The 20,208-nt window shown below is 39.9% G+C and overlaps 1 protein-coding gene and 2 pseudogenes across 1 annotated transcript; all 3 read left to right on the top strand.

Annotated features, from left to right (window-relative positions):
• Positions 1–1,468, top strand: part of LOC126790852 (putative calcium-transporting ATPase 13, plasma membrane-type) — a 55,413-nt pseudogene extending 53,945 nt beyond the window's left edge.
• Positions 1,469–7,054: 5,586 nt separating this feature from the next.
• On the top strand, positions 7,055–9,892 carry LOC126790006 (putative calcium-transporting ATPase 13, plasma membrane-type; annotated as a pseudogene).
• Positions 9,893–14,443: 4,551 nt separating this feature from the next.
• LOC126789987 (putative calcium-transporting ATPase 13, plasma membrane-type) lies at positions 14,444–17,858 on the top strand. Its single transcript, XM_050516108.1, has one exon. The coding sequence runs from the start codon at positions 14,593–14,595 to the stop codon at positions 17,686–17,688; it is 3,096 nt and encodes a 1,031-aa protein (XP_050372065.1). The 5' UTR covers positions 14,444–14,592; the 3' UTR covers positions 17,689–17,858.
• Positions 17,859–20,208: the final 2,350 nt, after the last annotated feature.

Here is a 20,208-nt window from a genome sequence, read left to right as displayed (position 1 = left end):
ATGCAATACCTGCAGGTTTTGGAACGTACCATGACTACTACTACGAGTAGCTTGCATGCAAAACTAGGGAGTATCGAGTTGATCCTGGATGTTCGAAACAGAAGTCTTAGCCTACAGAACAGAAAGTGGCATTATGCTTTCGTTGCCATCTATTGCTCTAGAGCCTTCCTCTCATTATTCAGAGCTCCTGTGCTTAAAGACATCAACACTAAATTACTATCTCGCTCTCCTTCATACACAACCATTACCGTCCATGATGTTTCGGCGCCAGACGTTAATGGCTTCAGAGTAGACCAAAGAAGACTCACTGAGCTTGTGAAAGCGAAAGCTAACCAGCTCCAGGAGTTAGGAGGGGTTGAAGGTGTCGCAGACGCTCTTAAAACTGATGTGCAGGTTGGAATTCATGGTGAAGATGCTGAGGACATTCTCAAGAGAATCAAAGTGTTTGGATCCAACTCATACAAGAAACCACCAACGAAAGGCTTCTTCCATTTCGTTTGGGAAGCCTTCAAAGACCTCACAATGATAATCCTCATAGGCTGTGATGTGCTCTCTTGGCTTTGGGATCAAAGATCATAGACTAAAAGAAGGCTGGATTGACGGTGGAAGCATATTTCTCGCAATCATTCTGGTCATTTCTGTTTCTGCCTTCAGCAACTATAGACAGAGCAGACAGTTTGACAAATTGTCAAAAGTTAGTAATAATCTCCTGATTTAGGCTGTGAGAAAGGGAAGGAGCCAACAGATTTCAATCTTTGATATCCTGGTTGGCGATATCATTTGTTTGAAGATTGGAGATCAAGTACCAGCTGATGGATTGCTTTTAGATGGACATTCTTTATCAGTAGATGAATCAAGCATGACAGGGGATAGTGATCATGTTGAGGTTAGCATTACTCAGAATCCATTCCTATTTTCTGGAACTAAAATTGCAGATGGTTATGGTCGGATGCTTGTCATGTCGGTTGGGATGAACACAAACTGGGGTGAAATGATGAGCAAAATCAGCCAGGATGTTAATGAAAAGACACCTCTACAAGCACGTCTAGACAAGCTGACTTCAGCAATTGGTAAAGTTGGTTTGGCAGTTGCTTTGTTAGTTTTTGTAGTCATGTTGGTTCGATACTTCACAGGGACTACCGTTGATGAGAATGAAAGAAAAATGTTCATAGGACGTAAGACAAAAGTTGATGACATAATAAAAGATATCATTGGAATTGTAGCAGCTGCAGTGACAATTGTAGTAGTAGCAATTCCAGAAGGTCTGCCATTGGCTGTGTGTACTCTCATTCTTGCTTATTCTATGAAGAGAATGATGGCTGATAATACAATGGTAAGGAAGCTCTCAGCTTGTGAGACCATGGGGTCTGCTACAACAATATGTACAGATAAAACAGGTACTCTTACCGTGAACCAGATGAAGGTGACTATGTTTTGGTTGGGGAAAGATGCTGTGGAAGAAGACTAGAAAAGGTATGAAGCTTGTCTATTGCTTTGAATTGATTGTTTGATACAAGTCTAGAACTAGCTATTTATAGGAAATGAATTCAACAATGCATTGCTATTTAGCATTATCTCTAATGATGAATCTAGCTGTTCTAGTAACATGGTTTGCTGCTTTACACAGCTCACACACGTTAACACTCCCCCTCAAGTTGGCGCGTACACATCAATCATGCCCAACTTGCAAAGTGAGTCATAAAAAACCTTCTTGGACACTCCTTTGCTGAGTATATCCGCAAGTTGCTCTTCTGTAGGAACAAACGGAAAACAAATGATCTTAGCGTCTAACTTCTCTTTTATAAATTGATGATCAACCTCTACATGTTTTGTACGATCATGCTACACAGGATTCTGTGAAATATCAATAGCTGCCTTGTTGTCACAGTACAGTTGTATTGCACACTTAGGTTTAACACCCAAATCTTGTAGCAAATTTCTAAGCCACAACAACTCGCACACTCCCTGAGCCATACCTCTGTATTCTGCTTCAGCACTAGATCGAGCTACCACATTTTGTTTCTTACTCCTCCACGTAACAAGATTACCTCCAACAAAGGTAAAATACCCTGATGTGGACTTCCGATCTGTAATATTTCCAGCCCAGTCTGCATCTGTAAAGCCACAAACCTCAAGGGTACTGTTGCGATTAGAAAACATTACTCCTCTCCCCGGAGCTGACTTCAAGTATCTCAAGATCCTTACAACAGCATTCATGTGGTCCTCACTTGGATTATGCATGAACTGACTTACTACACTTACTGCATACGCAACGTCTGGTTTGGTATGTGATAGATAAATCAGGCGTCCAACTAGCCTCTGATAACGAGGTTTGTCAGTAGAGACTTGATCTGGATACTCTGCTAACCGATAGTTCTGCTCAATAGGAGTATCAATGGGAGTGCAATCCAACATACTTGTCTCTGTTAGTAGATCAAGGATGTACTTCTTCTGGCACAGATAAATACCATCACTTCCCCGGGCGACTTCAATGCCTAAGAAGTACTTGAGTGTGCCTAGGTCCTTCATCTCAAACTCTGTGGCGAGCTGTTTCTGTAATCTATCCACCTCAACAGTATCATTCCCAGTAACTACCATATCATCAACATATATAATTAGGACTGTTACCTTCATTTGTTGATGTTTGAGAAATAACGTGTGGTCTGAATTACTCTGTCTGTAGCCAAGTTTCCTCATGAATTGTGAGAATCTTCCAAACCACGCACGAGGTGACTGTTTAAGACCATACGGAGTTACTTTGGGAAGCGGCCACATATCCAGGCGGAAGATCCATGTATACTTCCTCTGTTAGTTCTCCATGAAAGAATGCATTCTTGACATCAAACTGCCTAAGAGGCCAGTTCAAGTTAGCAGCGACAGAGAGCAATACCCGGATAGTGTTCATCTTTGCAACAGGTGCAAATGTCTCATCATAGTCTATGCCATATGTTTGGGTGTACCCCTTCGCTACTAGGCGTGCTTTATACCGGCTTACTGTCCCATCTGGATTATGTTTTACTGTAAACACCCAACGACATCCTACAGTCTTCTTGCCATATGGTGGAGGTACAAGTTCCCAAGTATTGTTCTTTTGTAATGCTTTCATCTCTTCCTCCATTGCTTTACTCCATTTTGGATCTCCCAATGCATCATGCACTTTGTTAGGTACTGATACAGTAGATATTTGATTCACAAATGACTCATATGACTTAGATAATCTTTTGGTAGATATAAAATGTGCTACCGGATACTTGGCTTTAGTCTGAAGGGTAGGTTCATATTTTTTTGTTGGTTGTCCCCGAGTAGACCTATTTGGCAAAACATATTGTCTACTATTATCCCTAATAGAATGACTAACCTCAGATGAGTGATCTTCTGTACCAGGAGAGCATTGGTCAGGGGTATAAACAGTGATACGGGAGACATGAGGGGCAGTTGTGTTGTCAGCTTCTGGTGTCTCAATCTCTTGAGTGACGACCTCTGGTGGTGCCTGTGTGGCTGATACATTGGTAATCTCAACGGAACCTGTTACCACATCGACTGGTTCACTTGTCTCCCCCTCTCCATGATATAGCTCTTCAAAATATGAATTCTCCCCCTGAAGAGCAGTATCAGAAGAGGAAAAATAACTCATGTCCTCAAAAAATGTAACATCCATAGTGACATAGTACTTCCGAGTAGGGGGATGATAGCATCGGTATCCTTTCTGATGTCCTCCGTACCCAACAAACACACATTTAACTGCACGGGCATCCAACTTAGAACGCTGATGTTGTGGAAGATGAACAAAAGCAACACAACCGAAAACACGGGCAGGAAGATTATGAAAAGAGGGTAATGAGACATGAGATGCAAGCACCTCATAGGGAACTTTCCCTTGAAGGATACGAGATGGAAGACGATTAATAAGGTGGGCGGAAGTAATGACAGCATCACCCCAAAGGTATTTAGGCATGTGGGCACTAAAAAGAATACATCGAGCCATATCAAGTAAATGACGATTTTTTCTTTCAGAAACCCTATTTTGCTCAGGTGTGTAAGGACACGTTGTTTGATAAACAATCCCGTGTGTGTTAAAGAACTCCTGAAAGACATGATTCACATATTCCCTCCCCCATTATCAGAACGAAGAATTCGAATGGTGGCATTATATTGTGTTTGGACAGAAGTATGGAAGGCACGAAAAGCTAGAAAAACCTCATTTTTATTTTTAAGAAGAAAAATCCATGAAAGACGTGTGCAATCATCAATAAATGACACAAAATATCGCATTCCTGATACAGTTGACTCTTTCGAGGGTCCCCAAACATCAGAATGAATTAAATCAAAAGGAAGAAAACTTTTAGTAGAAGTACTAGGGGGATAAGTAGATCGATGACTCTTGCCCAAAACACATGTTTCACAACATAAACAAGACTCGTCCAAATTAATAAATAAAGTAGGCATGGATTTTTTCATAACACTAAAAGATGGATGCCCTAAGCGACGATGTCATAACCAAACTTCACTTAGCTTGTCAGAAGTGGAGAGTAAAGCGGTCCGAGACTGTCCCCCTGGTTTTTCCCCGGCGTATGTCAGATCCAGATGAAACAACCTCAGATACCCCCGACCAATTACTCGTCTGGTGAGAAGATCCTGAAATATCACATACATAGGAAAAAATGTCATAGAGCACTGAGCGTCAGCGTTCAATTGGGGAACATATATCAAATGATGAGATAAAGCAGGTACATAGAGTACATTGTGAAGCTCTATGGTGGGAGTAATACGAACAAACCATGTCCCTAACACTGGGAATGCCTCACCATTAGCATTAGTAACATAGGGTAAGGGTGGAGGGGATAATACGGTGAAATAAAATTTGGCATAAGTCATATGATCAGATACACCAGAATCAATAATCCAGGTATCAAAACTAACAGAGTGAGAAATATTGAAGGCCATACCAATTTGACCACGGCCAGCGATGGATGCGGTAGGTGCTCCTCCAGCAGTATGATGATCATGCCCAACCACACTATAGATATCGGGTTCCGGAACTAAGTGAAGAGCTGTTTTTGCCTGGGGACGATAATTAGGCCTCTTTGGCCTAAGATGTGGATATAATTTCCAACAGGTCGCACGAGCATGGTTAGTATCATGGCAATAAGAGCAAGGAGGGCGAGGTTGATTCCCGAAGCCTGGTGGTGGTCCTTGTCGGTGAAGGGGAGCGGAAGTTGCTTGCGGAAGGGGTGGTGCCGGAGATCGAGCATGAACAATAAGGCTGGAAATGACAGCTGGTGCCGGAAGAATACTCTCCTGCTGAGACTCATCCTTTCGGATATAAGTGAAAGCGGTGAGTAGGCTAGGTGGTTCGGTCATTCGGAGCAATTCGCCTTTCGCACTTGTATGCTTTGCATCAAGACCTTTCAGGAAATGGTGAACTCGTTCAAGCTCCTTCTCCTTTTGATACCAAACAATATCCTCTTGATTTTGAATCATGCAAGGACGTTTCACATCAATCTCAGCCCAAATATTCTTGAGTTTGGTGAAATAGTGCGCCACCGGTTGCCCATCCTGGTGTATGGCCAAAGCTGTGCACATTAACTCATGAACCTGTATGAAATCAGAGTCATTAGTATATAAGCCAGTCAGTGTCTCCCATATTGCCTGTGCAGTGGCACATGCCTCCACCAGATCAACTATCTCATCATTCATAGCTTTCCATAAGATGGACATGACAAGACCGTCGTCGTCGTCCCATTTGTTGTAGGCAACGATATCCTCAGGACTAGGAGCCTTAGTGACGCCGGTGACATGTCCCATCTTGTGCATGCCTCGAAGATGAGCAGCCATGAGTCGTTTCCATTTATGGAAATTGGTTCCGTTGAGTTTGGTACCCCCAAATGAACCACTGTCAGAACTTTTAACAGATACTTCGAAGGTCGGAATATCAGGGAGCTGAGAACCCTCAGTTTCGTGTCCAGAACCCATTGAAAAAAGAAACAATGTATTAAGATAGCAAACAAAAAAAAAGTTGAGAACAATCTGTCGCCGGTGTATTTGCACTGACAGTGAGTATGCAATGACAGAATCTGGCGAACCGGGTCGGGTCAGTGGGCCGGGTCGGGTCGGGTCGGTGTACCGGGTCGGGTCGTTGACCGGGTCAAATCTATGTGGATCGGGTCGGATCTGTGTGGACCGGGTCGGGTTGAGAGCGGGTAGATAAGTGTGAATCTTTGAGATTAGGGTGAAAAATCGTCGCCGAAATTTCTCCAGCGGAGGGGTGAAGAAATCGTCAGAGAGAGAGCACCAAAGAGAGAGAGAGGGAGACCAACGTCACGGTGGTGGAGTGTGACCGGACCGGCAGAGAGAGAGAGACCACCGGAGCGTTGTGTAGCGTCTGCAGCAGAGGGGTAAATTGAGGAGCAGCAGGAATGAGGAGCAGTGGTGGTCGATGAGGAGCAGCGGCGAGACAGTGGTTTGAAGAGCACCGGAGGGCAGCGGTTACGGAGGAGGAGGTAACCGGCCGGAAAAACAAAAAGGAAAAAAAAAAAGAGCATGAAGGCTCTGATACCAACTAGAAAATGTATGTAGCTTGTATATTGCTTTGAATTGATTGTTTGATACAAGTCTAGAACTAGCTATTTATAGGAAATGAATTCAACAATGCATTGCTGTTTAGCATTATCTCTAATGATGAATCTAGCTGTTCTAGTAACATGGTTTGCTGCTTTACACAGCTCACACACGTTAACACTCCCCCTCAAGTTGGCGCATACACATCAATCATGCCCAACTTGTAAAGTGAGTCATAAAAAATCTTCTTGGACATTCCTTTGCTGAGTATATCCGCAAGTTGCTCTTCTGTAGGGGGTTTCTCCTCATGTTCTCAACTTGATCCAAGAAGGGGTTTCTTTGAACACAACTGGTAGTGTGTTTAAGCCTAGCTTGGATTCAGAAATTGAGATCTCAGGCAGTCCAACTGAGAAGACTATTCTATCATGGGCGGTTCGTCGTATTCAGATATTCACGACCAAGAAGGAGTACTGAACTAGTGGATAGGCCCTGTAAGAAGAAGGAAGGCTAAAATGCCAACGGAATAATGCGAATATGGATATAGAGATAGTGGTGAAAAGCTGTAGCATTCTCCATGTTGAGGCCTTCAATTCAAAGAAGAAACGTAGTGCCGGTAGTGGGGTTTTAGTTAAGAAGAAGGCGAATAATACAGTTGAAGTACATTATAAAGGAGCTGCAGAGATGATACTAGCAATGTGTACAAGTTAATACGATGCCTCAGGAATTATTATGGATATGGATAACAATGAAAAAGAGTACTTTGAGCAAATTATACGAGGTATGGAAGCTAGCAGCCTAAGATGTATCGCGTTCGCACATAAACAAGTTCCAGCAGACGAGCAGGTTGAGGTAGACCAGAAAGTTTTGCTAAAGGAAGATGGATTGATCCTATTGGGACTTGTAGGGCTTAAAGATCCATGTCGTCCGGGAGTGAAGAAAGCAGTTGAAGACTGTCAATATGCAGGTGTTAACATCAAAATGATTACTGGCGACATTGTTTTCACTGCAAAAGCCATAGCCACTGAGTGTGGGATACTCAGGCCTGGCCAGGACATGCTCGGAGCAGTCATAGAGGTGCTGAATTTCGCAACTACACTCCAGAAGATAGAATGGAGAAGGTTGATGCAATATGTGTAATGGCAAGGTCTTCCCCTTTTGATAAGCTTCTGATGGTACAATGCTTGAAGCAGAAAGGCCATGTAGTTGCAGTGACAGGTGATGGAACAAATGATGCACCGGCACTAAAAGAAGGTGATATAGGACTTTCTATGGGGATTCAAGGAACAGAAGTTGCTAAAGAGAGCTCAGATATCGTGATCATGGACGATAACTTTGCTTCAGTTGCTACAGTCTTGATGTGGGGGAGATGTCTGTACAATAACATCCTGAATTTCATCCAATTTCAGCTCACGGTCAATGTTGCAGCCCTTGTGATCAACTTTGTGGCAGCAGTATCAGCAGGTCATGTCCCATTAACAGCTGTTCAGTTATTGTGGGTAAACTTGATTATGGACACACTTGGAGCTCTTGCACTAGCCACAGAAAAACCCACCAGTGGGAAGGACAGCACCTCTCATCACAAACATCATGTGGAGGAACCTCTTGCCTCAAGCGTTGTACCAGATAACAATCCTCTTGATATTACAATTCCGGGGCAAAGCGATTTTCGGTGTCAGTGATAAGGTAAAGGACACATTGATCTTCAACACTTTTGTGCTTTGCCAGGTCTTCAATGAGTTTAATACGAGGAAGCTGGAGAAGAAAAATGTCTTCAAGGGAATACAGACCAATAAGTTGTTAATGGGAATCTAGCAGCAACAATTATTCTCCAAGTGGTCATGGTTGAGTTTCTGAAGAAATTTGCTGATACAGAGAGACTGAACTTGGGACAATAGGGTATATGCATTGGCATTGCAGCCCTCTCCTGGCCAATTGGATGGGTTTTCAAGTCTGTACCTGTTCCAAAGAAACCTTGTCTCAGTTACCTAAGGATGAAGAAACATCAGAGCAGCATTTGAACTTTGAAGCTCCATGCTGGAACCATAGTAAATCTGTAGTAAATTTCTATTCTTAAATATTGTAGTTTCAACTTTATATTGTAGTTAACTGAAACAAAGTTATCCATGATCACAATATCCGAGCTCTCTTTAGCAACTTCTGTTCCTTGAATCCGTATAGAAAGTCCTATATAACCTTCTTTCGGTGCCGGTGCATCATTGGTTGCATCACCTCTCACTGCAACTACAGGTCCTTTCTGCTTCAAGCATTGTACCATCAGAAGCTAATCAAAAGGAGAAGACCTTGCCATTACACATATTGCATCAACCTTCTCCATTCTATCTTCTGGAGTGTAGTTGTGAAATTCAGCACCTCTATGACTGCTCCGAGCTTGTCCTGGCCAGGCTTGAGTATCCCACACTCAGTGGCTATGGCTTTTGCAGTGAAAACAATGTCGCCAGTAATCATTTTGATGTTAACACCTGCATATTGACAGTCTTCAACTGCTTTCTTCACTCCCGGACGACATGGATCTTTAAGCCTTACAAGTCCCAATAGGGTCAATCCATCTTCCTCTAGCAAAACTTTCTGGTCTACCTCAACCTGCTCGTCTGCTGGAACTTGTTTATGTGCGAAAACGCCATGCATCTAAGGCTGCTAGCTGCCATACCTTGAACAACTTTAACAAGTCCAGTAGCACTGTAGTAACGTGTGCACATTTCTAGTATCATCTGTGCAGCTCCTCTGAAAATATACTTGGATTGTATTGTCATGCCTTCCTTGTAATCAAAACACCACTCCACTTATTCTCCGAATCAAAGCCGTCAACAAGGAGAATGCTACACCTGTCGAATTAGCAGATTGACCTGGAATTTCTACCACAGAGTGATGCAACATTATTACAAAGAATTGGACCTGGTTGATGTAGTCTCATTGTAAAGAATAGCCTTTTGAGATCTCCGATCTTTACCAAACTGGCAACCCGAAACTCAATTCGGAATAGGAAAATCTTGTGCTGCCAGTCATCGAAAGTGTCGTTGACTTTCCATGATTTGCGAAACTGTCACATAAATGATGAAGCAGATGTAAAATTTGGTTCATTCAAACCTGTGCTATAAACGCATTCCAAAACCAGGAGAATGTCATCACTAATTTTCTGTTATTTGAAGGCTTCCCACACAAAAATGTAAGAACTCCTCAGGTTGGTGATTTTTAGAAGCAAATCATCAAAAAACAGTTGGTGGTCAAAAACATCACCATGAACTGGGGAAGGCAATTTTCTGGCACTAAGATTGAAAATAGTAGGCATTGGGGCTATTTGGTGTTTGCAAAGAAATCGGGGGACAAAATTTCAACGTTGAAGAAAGAGAGGAACAACAAGAGCACAAAATTAATGAGGAAAACTGAAGACACCATTTTGATTGAGCAAGGAATATATGACTGGAATAACTATCATATATACATACATATATGGGGATTATATATAGGCTGCTCTGAGAGTGAAAATTATTAATAGAATCCAAAACGTTGGAATCTTCAAATTCGAGGAATGTTCTACGTTTACTTTGACACTTTCAACTCCCACTTGATCAGTTCCAAAGTCTCGCTCTCTATTATTGACAGATATATCACTGTCAGACAGAGTCACAGAGAATATAGTATACTCTACTTATATATAGTCTAGTCCATCATACTGTATAAGCCAAATTGCCAAAATGATATGTGCAATTGGTAAATGTATGGTATTTGGATGAGATCATGAGAATGAATGAGTTAGCTTTACCTACGTAACGTAAACGTGTGTGCCAGACGGAAGAGCTGTGACGCCGCTACGTCGACCTAAATACGAACAATGTTCCACAGCCGACGCCGAGAAGACTAAAAGGGATGGATGAACGTTGATTAGTATAACTAAAGAATTCAAATGAAGGCTTCGTGGAAGCCAAGAGCACATACTTGCTGTATAGCTAGGAGACTTTGCAAGTGGCATGTGGAAGAACTCGATCGAAGAAGACAACCGATTCCTTTCCATGGTTTCTTAACTTTCTTTGACTCGTTCCAAACATCTTTGACGAATTCAAAGTTTCAAACCCACAAACGATGAAGACAAATTGCAAGCATACTACAAGTTCATACAAAAACCAGACACCAAAACAGGCCCTTATATATTATGGCCAACGTATTTTGAGACGGTTTCAATAATATTGGGTGTTTATGGTTTATTAGATAAGTATAACAGCATATCTCCACAGAGATCTCTGCAGGCTTAGTAGGCTTGGATTAGCATTTTTACTAATACCAAGCCCAACCGGCTTCGATTCCCGGCGTCAGTAATCTGTTTTTTTTTTCTTTCTTTACTTTTCTGATTTCTGTTCTAAGCTTTTTGTAAATTCTGCCAATTACATAGGCACAGCACACCAATTTAAGAAAACTGAATACTATAATGGCCTCCTTGTGGGGTTTTAGCCTCACTTGTGTAGGGCGTGCCATACTTTGGTAAGATGTTACGTCGATTTTGGTACGTGTGATGTTAAATGTATCCGGCAATGTTAGGTTAATTCTTAATTTTAATAAACCGATGAGAGGGAGAGAGCATTGTTGTCTAATGAGCCCCTTACTGTTAAAAGAGATCAGAATTGATAGAGTGGATGTCTTCTTCTCTCTCATCCAAATAGTTTATATATTTATTAGTTCTTCAAGGACTATTAATGATCAACTATTATCTCTCTCATCTTCAGAACCTCTATACAATTCTTGCTTGTCCACGAACTACATGTATTTGTTTGTAGTAGTCTAGGTGTTGCTCGAATTGGCAAAAGAGAGAAGTACTTGAAAATGGTTGATTGTGGAATGAAATCGTTGGATTGGGGTTTTTGGAACCACAAGGGATAAACTTTTAGATGTTGGGTATACTTCAAATTTTGCAGGTACATTTAGCAACACCTTTTTTTATTCTAGCTAGTTCAAAACTTTGAATCCTTTTTTCTTCACCTCTTGGTTGTTCATATTATTTGACTTATTCGACATAGATCGATCATTCTAATAAAAAGAAAATTCCATTTAGCCATTGTTTAAATGGTAGTTGTAGATAAGTTTCGTTTATTTACAATGCATCTCAAAAAATACATTGTATATCTAATATAAGGAACCGTTATTGCCACTCAGACAACTTTGTACACCTGACATTTGTTTTACACCATGTTTATATATTTTTTATTTTTAAATTACTATGTTCATCCAATTACAATACTTGAAATACTCATTTTTGAATAATACCCGTGAAACTAAAGGTATCATCCAAGATTATACGAATTATACAAAATACATAATAATAGAGATGAATGCTCTAGGATTTTATGGAAAAAAAAAAATATATATATATATATATGGTTTTTCTCAAATACGGAGGTCCGCACCAATGGTTTTGGTGCGGATTTCCATTTTTGAACTACTTTTCGGTCGGATTTCCTTATCTCCACCGTCTAGTATCTAGATTATATTGTGTAAATCATCTATGCAAATTTTCAGGCAATTTGGTGATCGTTAAGGTCCTCAAAATCGAAAAACGTGGACGCACTGAATTTTGTCAAACATGAACCATTTATGTTTTTAACAGAAAAACGCAATTTTGAGTGTCTTAGTGATCACCAAATTGGCTGAAATTTTGCAGCGATGATCTACACAATATTATCTAAATACTAGACAGTGGAGATGAGGAAATTCGATCGAAAAGTGGTACAAAAATAGAAATCCGCACCAAAACAGTGGTGCGGACCTCCGCAGCCAAGACGGACTGTGTATATATATATATATATATATATAATTGTAAAATTGATCGATGGTGTGATTCAAGATGGAACTACTGTCTGTGCATTCCAAGCTAGAATTTTCAGATCAACCACCCATTGCAATGATTGCATGTTAGCCTAACTTGAGAATGAGAGTTAATAATTCATCATATTATATTTTAGTATTTGTATGGAAGACTTTGTGAAGATGGATAGATGGTCTTTGCACTACTCATGCCATTTCCCCTGCTTATACATTTGTCATGGATTTTGTACAATCTCGTGGTTGGAATGTTGGAACCGATCAGGAATGTATTTGAATCGACACCCTTTGCGCGTTTTGCAGAAAAGATATCACAAACACACAAACAGGGATCATTTACCGACCAAGTTAGAATATATCTAGTAGGTACGTATCATGCACTTCCTTCACATTTAATTATCTTCTCTTTAGCGGTGGTGAATCTAGGATCCGAAAATAGGATGGATTTCAAGTTTGGGCGGAATTTAGCAGAAAATAGAGTGGGTTTCAAGTTTGGTCAGAGTTCGGCCGAAGATAGAGTGAGTATCAAGTTTGGTTGAAGTTTGGCCGAACGCCAAAAAAAAATGTTGTCACTACAAGTATATAACCATGCAAACGGTTGAGGTCATTGAGTCTTTCAAAATTAAAACAAGTGTTTATGAATGTAGAAGAATATTTTGAGATCAATGATAAATTAAAATACCGTACAAATTTTTTTCTCAAATTAATTAAATTGAAACTTAATCACTCACAATTTCATATTCAATATATAGAGCCACAATAAGATTAGAAGAGTTATATTTGAGGATTTTTTATAATTAAAGAAGATAAATGCTAAAAGTCTAATTATATATATATATATATCTATTTTTTTGTTAACACTAATATATATAAAATAGAGAGCAAAAATCTTGCACGGGCTCCGGCCCAGACAAGCGTTGGATTGAATCCGCCAGTGTTTTTTAGTATTTTCTTTTGAACTACATCATGTACTCCTGTAACAGCGAGTTGACTGAACAATGTAAATTCAGAGTTAATAAGAACTTAACGCAATTTCTGATGGTAGTCTGTGGCTAACCTTATAGAAAAGTTGTTATTCTTAATTCTCATCAAGTCTCAACATGAATTTTGCGTACGTTGCATATGACTCGGCGCTGGGTTTAAGCAATATAGCTAGGTCAAGCCTTATCTATTGAAATTAAGATGAAAGAAGATTCAACGATTGGAATTCTGAGGTTTTTCCGCGTAACAATATGAAAGGATCGTTGTATGCATGGCAATAATTTACCTTCATCAAAACAAAAGAAATATATGCATGGCGCAATTGCCCAGAACCCCAGAAGAAGATATGTGTATGAGTTCTTTACAAGAATTTGTTAGTCATTTGTCTACAATTTGTTAGTCATGATTCGATATATATATATATATATATATATATATATATATATATATGCTGGGACTCGGTCACAAAATAGTCTCTCTATTTGTGGAGCCCGCATCTATTTGGTCCAATGTCAAATTCCTACTAAATGAGCAATGACACCTACAAGGCTACAATTACATAGATGTTGTTCGATCATTGGCAAGTATGCGTGTACATCATTTCCTTAGTGCTTACGGGTTGACACGTCGCCTTATTTTACTTTGCAATTTGCCGACGAAACTATGTGTGCCCACAGCCCCACATTAACGAAATTCGCCACTCGTTATTTAGAGGCAGCGCCGCCGCGCCTGCACAGGTTCAGACCATAATATCCGGTTTCCTGACTACTATGAAAATAAATATCAATCAATACTTGAACTTTCTCCGAAACTGATCACCTGGATTCATTCGATTATTCATTCATAAATTGATTGATACGACATAGGAAATGACTAGGAAAGTGGGAAAAGACTTGAAGACTTTCCTGGATCCTTAGCAAGGAAGAACATCAGTTTCTCCGAAAGAGCAGAGTAACATACGCATTATACACGCACATCGGCATGTAATTGATGTCGGAATTACTTATCCGGAACTGCATATTACACGTACTACAGGCTATAAATTAATATAGTCTTAGGACATCTTATAAATAGAATGGGTTTCACGACATGAAGGAAACAACTTGAACAACAGGTTTGTAGAAGAATTTCTTTTACCCAAAAACACATTGTCAACATACTTTTGCATTGTGAGTTGTGATATAAACAGTTTGAGAGGTATTTGAATTTGCTTTTACGTAAACCATGACCAAGCCTACCACCCTGCATGCAAGGCTGGGGAGCATAGAGTTTCTGCTTGATGTTCCGAGCACCAGTCTTGGCATAAGCAAAAGAAAATGGCATTCTGCTTTTATCAACATCTACTGTTCCAGAGCCCTCCTGTCTTTGCGACCTTCTTCTCCACCCAAAAACACCAAACCCGCATTTATACCACGCACAGTCTCATACTCCATTGTTAGTGTTGGTTCACCTTCGATTCCAGCCATTAATGGCTTCAAAGCTGATCAAAAATGCCTCACTGATCTTGTGAAGGAGAAAAATCGAAACCAGCTCGTGGAGATGGGAGGGGCTGAAGAATTGGCATCAGCACTCAATACTGACGTGCAGCATGGAATTAATGGCGACGATGCTGAAGACATTGCTCGCAGACATGAAGCATTTGGTTCCAACACATATAAGAAACCACCAACACAAGGATTCTTCCATTTTGTGTGGGAAGCCTTCAAAGACCTCACTATTCTCATTCTTTTAGGCTGTGCTGCATTGTCTCTTGGTTTCGGTATCAAAGAGCATGGATTAAAAGAAGGTTGGATTGACGGTGGAAGCATTTGTCTCGCGGTCATTCTAGTTATTTCTGTTTCAGCCATAAGCAACTACAGACAAAGCAGACAGTTTGACAAGTTGTCTAAAGTCAGCAACAATCTACAAATTGAGGCTGTGAGAAATGGAAGGCGCCAACTGATATCCATATTTGAAATTGTGGTTGGTGATGTCATCTGCTTGAAGACTGGAGATCAGGTTCCAGCTGATGGATTGCTTCTGGAAGGTCACTCTTTATCAGTAGATGAATCAAGCATGACAGGAGAGAGTGACCATGTTGAGATTAGCATGCACGAGAATCCTTTCTTGTTTTCAGGGACCAAAATCGCTGATGGTTATGGTCGGATGCTCGTCACATCAGTTGGCATGAACACAAATTGGGGTGCAATGATGAGCCAAATCAGCCAAGATACCAGTGAAAAGACACCTCTGCAGGCACGTCTAGACAAGCTAACTTCATCGATAGGTAAAGTTGGTTTGGCTGTTGCTTTCTTTGTGCTTGTAGTCATGTTGGTCCGTTACTTCACTGGTAATACAGAAGATGAGAATGGAAACAAAGAGTACAATGGCAGCAAGACAAAGTCTGATGACATAATAAACGCTGTCATTGGGATTGTAGCAGCTGCTGTTACAATTGTTGTGGTAGCAATTCCAGAAGGACTACCATTAGCTGTGACACTCACTCTTGCTTATTCCATGAAGAGAATGATGGTCGATAACGCAATGGTCCGGAAGCTCTCCGCATGCGAAACCATGGGATCTGCAACAACAATTTGTACCGACAAAACAGGCACTCTGACCATGAACCAGATGAAGGTGACTAAGTTTTGGTTGGGGAAAGAATCTGTGGAAGAAGAAGCTCATTCATCTATCTCTCCTTATGTTTCCGAATTGATCCAAGAAGGGGTTGCTCTCAATACAACTGGTAGTGTGTACAGGCCTAGCTTGGAATCCGAAGCTGAGATTTCTGGCAGTCCAACTGAAAAGGCTATTCTTTCATGGGCCGTACAAGGGTTGAACATGGATATGGAGAAAGTGGTGAAGAGTTGTAGCATTCTCCACGTTGAGGCCTTTAACTCAAAGAAGAAACAAAGTGGGGTTCTGGTGAAGAGAAATGCAGACAACTCAATCCATGTACACTGGAAAGGAGCAGCAGAGATGATACTAGCAATGTGCAAAAGTTATTACAATGCCTCTGGAATTGTCAAGGATATGGATGAAAATGAAAAGAGGAAATTTGAGCAGATTATTCAAGGTATGGCAGCTAGCAGCCTCAGATGCATAGCATTTGCGCATAAACAAGTACCAGAAGAAAAGCGACTAAATGCAGACCAGAAATATGTGCTAAATGACGATGGACTGACCCTACTGGGACTTGTAGGTCTTAAGGATCCATGCCGTCAGGGTGTAAAGAAAGCAGTTGAAGAATGTCAATATGCAGGGGTGAATGTCAAGATGATTACTGGTGACAATGTTTTCACTGCAAAAGCAATAGCCACTGAATGTGGGATACTCAGGCCTGATCAGGACATGTTCGGGGCAGTGGTTGAAGGTGTGGAATTCCGCAACTACACACAAGAAGAGAGACTGGAGAAAGTTGAAAAAATTTGTGTGATGGCAAGGTCTTCGCCTTTTGATAAGCTTCTAATGGTGCAATGCTTGAAACAGAAAGGTCATGTAGTTGCAGTGACTGGTGATGGCACCAATGACGCACCGGCATTGAAAGAAGCTGACATAGGACTTTCTATGGGGATTCAAGGAACAGAAGTTGCTAAAGAGAGCTCGGATATCGTGATCATGGACGATAACTTTGCTTCAGTTGCTACAGTCTTGATGTGGGGGAGATGTGTGTACAACAACATCCAGAAGTTCATTCAATTCCAGCTCACCGTCAATGTTGCAGCTCTTGTGATCAACTTTGTAGCAGCAGTTTCAGCAGGTCAAGTTCCACTAACAGCAGTTCAGTTATTGTGGGTAAACTTGATCATGGACACACTTGGAGCTCTTGCTCTTGCCACAGAAAAACCCACAAAAGAACTTATGGAAAAGCCACCTGTAGGAAGGACGGCACCGCTCATCACAAACATCATGTGGAGGAACCTCTTGCCTCAAGCACTTTACCAGATAACAGTCCTCTTGGTCTTACAGTTCAAGGGTAAAGCAATATTCGGCGTCAGTGATAAGGTAAAGGACACATTGATCTTCAATACTTTTGTGCTTTGCCAGATCTTTAATGAGTTCAACGCAAGAAAGCTAGAGAAGAAGAATGTCTTCAAAGGAATACACACCAACAAGTTGTTTATGGGCATCATTGCGGTGACAATTGTTCTTCAGGTCGTGATGGTGGAGGTTCTCAAGAAATTTGCAGATACAGAGAGGTTGAATTGGGGACAATGGGGTGTATGCATTGGGATTGCAGTCATCTCTTGGCCCATTGGTTGGCTAGTCAAGTCTATACCTGTTCCAGAAAGACCCATTTTCAGCTATCTGAAGATGAAGAAAAATAAGCACCCCATATAAACTTCAGCATGGTTGGATAGCTGATTAGCTGTGTAGCTCAAAACCAGCATACAATTAATTTTTTTTCTCTTTTTGAATAATTCGTTTTATTTGTTTCTTTGGAAATATGTTATTACTTCCGGAACAGTGTAATATAGATTCATATTTTTTATTTTTATTTTTTATTCATATATTATAGTCACCATTTTGCTTAAAATGCAACATACTGTATATTTTCCACAAAACCTACTGCAATATAGTTTTTTTTTATGACTGTAACTGGCTATAAGGATCTTTGAGGTGCTGAATATTTGTCTGTTTGATAGCTAAAGATGTGGTTCTCAACTCAGAAGCAATTGTACCAACAAAAACCGTAAGAACGTATAGGATCGTGAAGATATGAAATATAGAATAAAAAATGATAATCAGTCACTACTAAGTCAATATATACTTTGAGCTGTATACCTGCAGAAATGGCTGCAATAAAGTTGATTGCAACTATGTTGAAGACCCTTCTGTATCCAGCATTGCAGCGCAGGAAGCTTGTCAAATGTAGAGGACAATCAAGGACACACCCATTACGCCTTTTTCCAAAAATCTCCACCGTCTCTTAAGGTGTTTCCAAAATTGCAGACCTTCTTTCATTCCTGCACCTAGAACCTGACCGCTTGGAGAATCCCACTTTCGGTACCCAATGGGGTTTGATTTAAACATTGTTGCCGGCAAGGATGAAAATTACAACATTCTTTGGAGGCATTTCGTCGAACACTTGGTGGGCGTCACCATGAACTGCTTGTTTTTAGAGGTAAAGCTCACTTCTTCATTTCTGCTACTTCAACTCCTTCTGCTGGGGCAGACTTTTGTGATTCTGAACTCTCTCAAAGTTTCTCTCTTTCCATTCCTCACTTGTTTGTGAATTATCATAGCATTCATCTATGCATGCTGCACAAATCCACCTCCACACTAAATTCTGCTAGCACTATTTTACTGTGTCAAATAACTGATCACTGAAACACTAAAGAATCTTAATTTTAGAATTTTACTTTGAGAAAATTGTAACAATGAAAATAGACAGGATAACGGTAGTTTCATTTGTATTGTTGTGTAAATCAGTAATGGACCTTATACAAATGATATAAGAGTGAGTGAGTGACATAACAGAATTGCCCTTTTATTGTGAAATGGAAATGGGCCATTATCACTCGTATTTTACAAAGGAAAGTGTCAAAGCCATTGTCAACGTTCGGTGGTCTCACTGAACTTGAAGTAGCGATCTTGTCACTAACCATTATCATAATCACTTTTTTGTATTTGAAACCTCCGACGCGAAGCTCTCTCTCTCTCTCTCTCTCTCTCTCTCTCTCTCTCTCTCTCTGAGATTTCAAAAAGAGTCACTGCATTATGTTTTTTTATCATCGCGCCTAATTCAAAATATAGTTTAAAAGGTAGAAAATGGTAAAAATGGAATAAAACAGTTGAAAAAGGGAAAGAATTGTTGAAACGGGAAATACCATCACAACCAAGGACTAAAAAATCGAAATTATCGTCGATATTTCGGCGATAATTTCGATTTTTCGGGATAGAGATATATCATTCACATACCATTGTAATTTCGGTCGATATTTTGGAAATTTCCACGATATATAGTGATATTATCGATATTTTAGATATATCCGCGATATAATCACTCCTTCCGCCACGTGTCGCCACCAGAAATTAAAACTCAATTTGAGTTTGAGGGGAATCAAACCGTGGTCATTCATTTGCAAGCAAAGATATGTAGCCAACTCTACCAAGCATAGTTATGGTTCTATATGGCTATTTTTAATATATATTTCATTCTATGTTTCAAATAAAATTCAAATAAAACCTAACTTGTTGTTTAGGGGAATCGAACCATGTTGACCTCAATAGAAAATGAATCACGTAGCCAACTCTACTAAGTCAATTTGTGTTATATTTTGACACTGTATAATATATATTGTATGTGTAATAAATTTGATAAACAAAGAAAATTAGGTATATGTCCAATCCCAACTAACTTCATCACATTATTTACCTACAATTCAATTTTTAACTACTTTTCAAATTAAAATTTTATAACACTATAAATACATTAGGATGTTAGTCCTTGGTTGCACACTTGCATCACTACTCAACTCTATTCTATTTCAAGTTCTAAATATATTAGCATCAAATTCCAAATATATTAGTGAGTGAAGCTTTGTTGATATTCTCTTTTCTTCCTTGTTCGTAAGTATATTAATATTATTAAGTTCTAATTTATACCTCATAGATCCTCTATGTAGTTCCAAATCACTTATGTAATTTCATATTTAATGTATCATATATATATAATGCGTGATGACCTAGCCTCCCTTTGGGTTCCCAGCCATTAAAAAAAATTAAAGTAAATTTTTAATAATTCTCGACGATTGTTTTACCTTAAATTACTATAACTCATTATAGACTAATAGTTATATAATAATTTCTTATGAAATATAGTAGATAATTGATTAAATAAACATCTCTCAAAATTTT

The sequence above is a fragment of the Argentina anserina genome, chromosome 4 (genome assembly GCF_933775445.1).
Source record: "Argentina anserina chromosome 4, drPotAnse1.1, whole genome shotgun sequence".
NCBI lineage: Eukaryota > Viridiplantae > Streptophyta > Magnoliopsida > Rosales > Rosaceae > Argentina > Argentina anserina.
Note: the sequence above shows the minus strand (reverse complement) of the source record. Positions and strands in the feature narration are given on the sequence as shown.

Coding starts and splice junctions, on each gene's coding strand:
- LOC126789987 (XM_050516108.1), top strand. CDS start 14,593: ATGACCAAGCCTACCACCCTGCATGCAAGGCTGGGGAGCATAGAGTTT.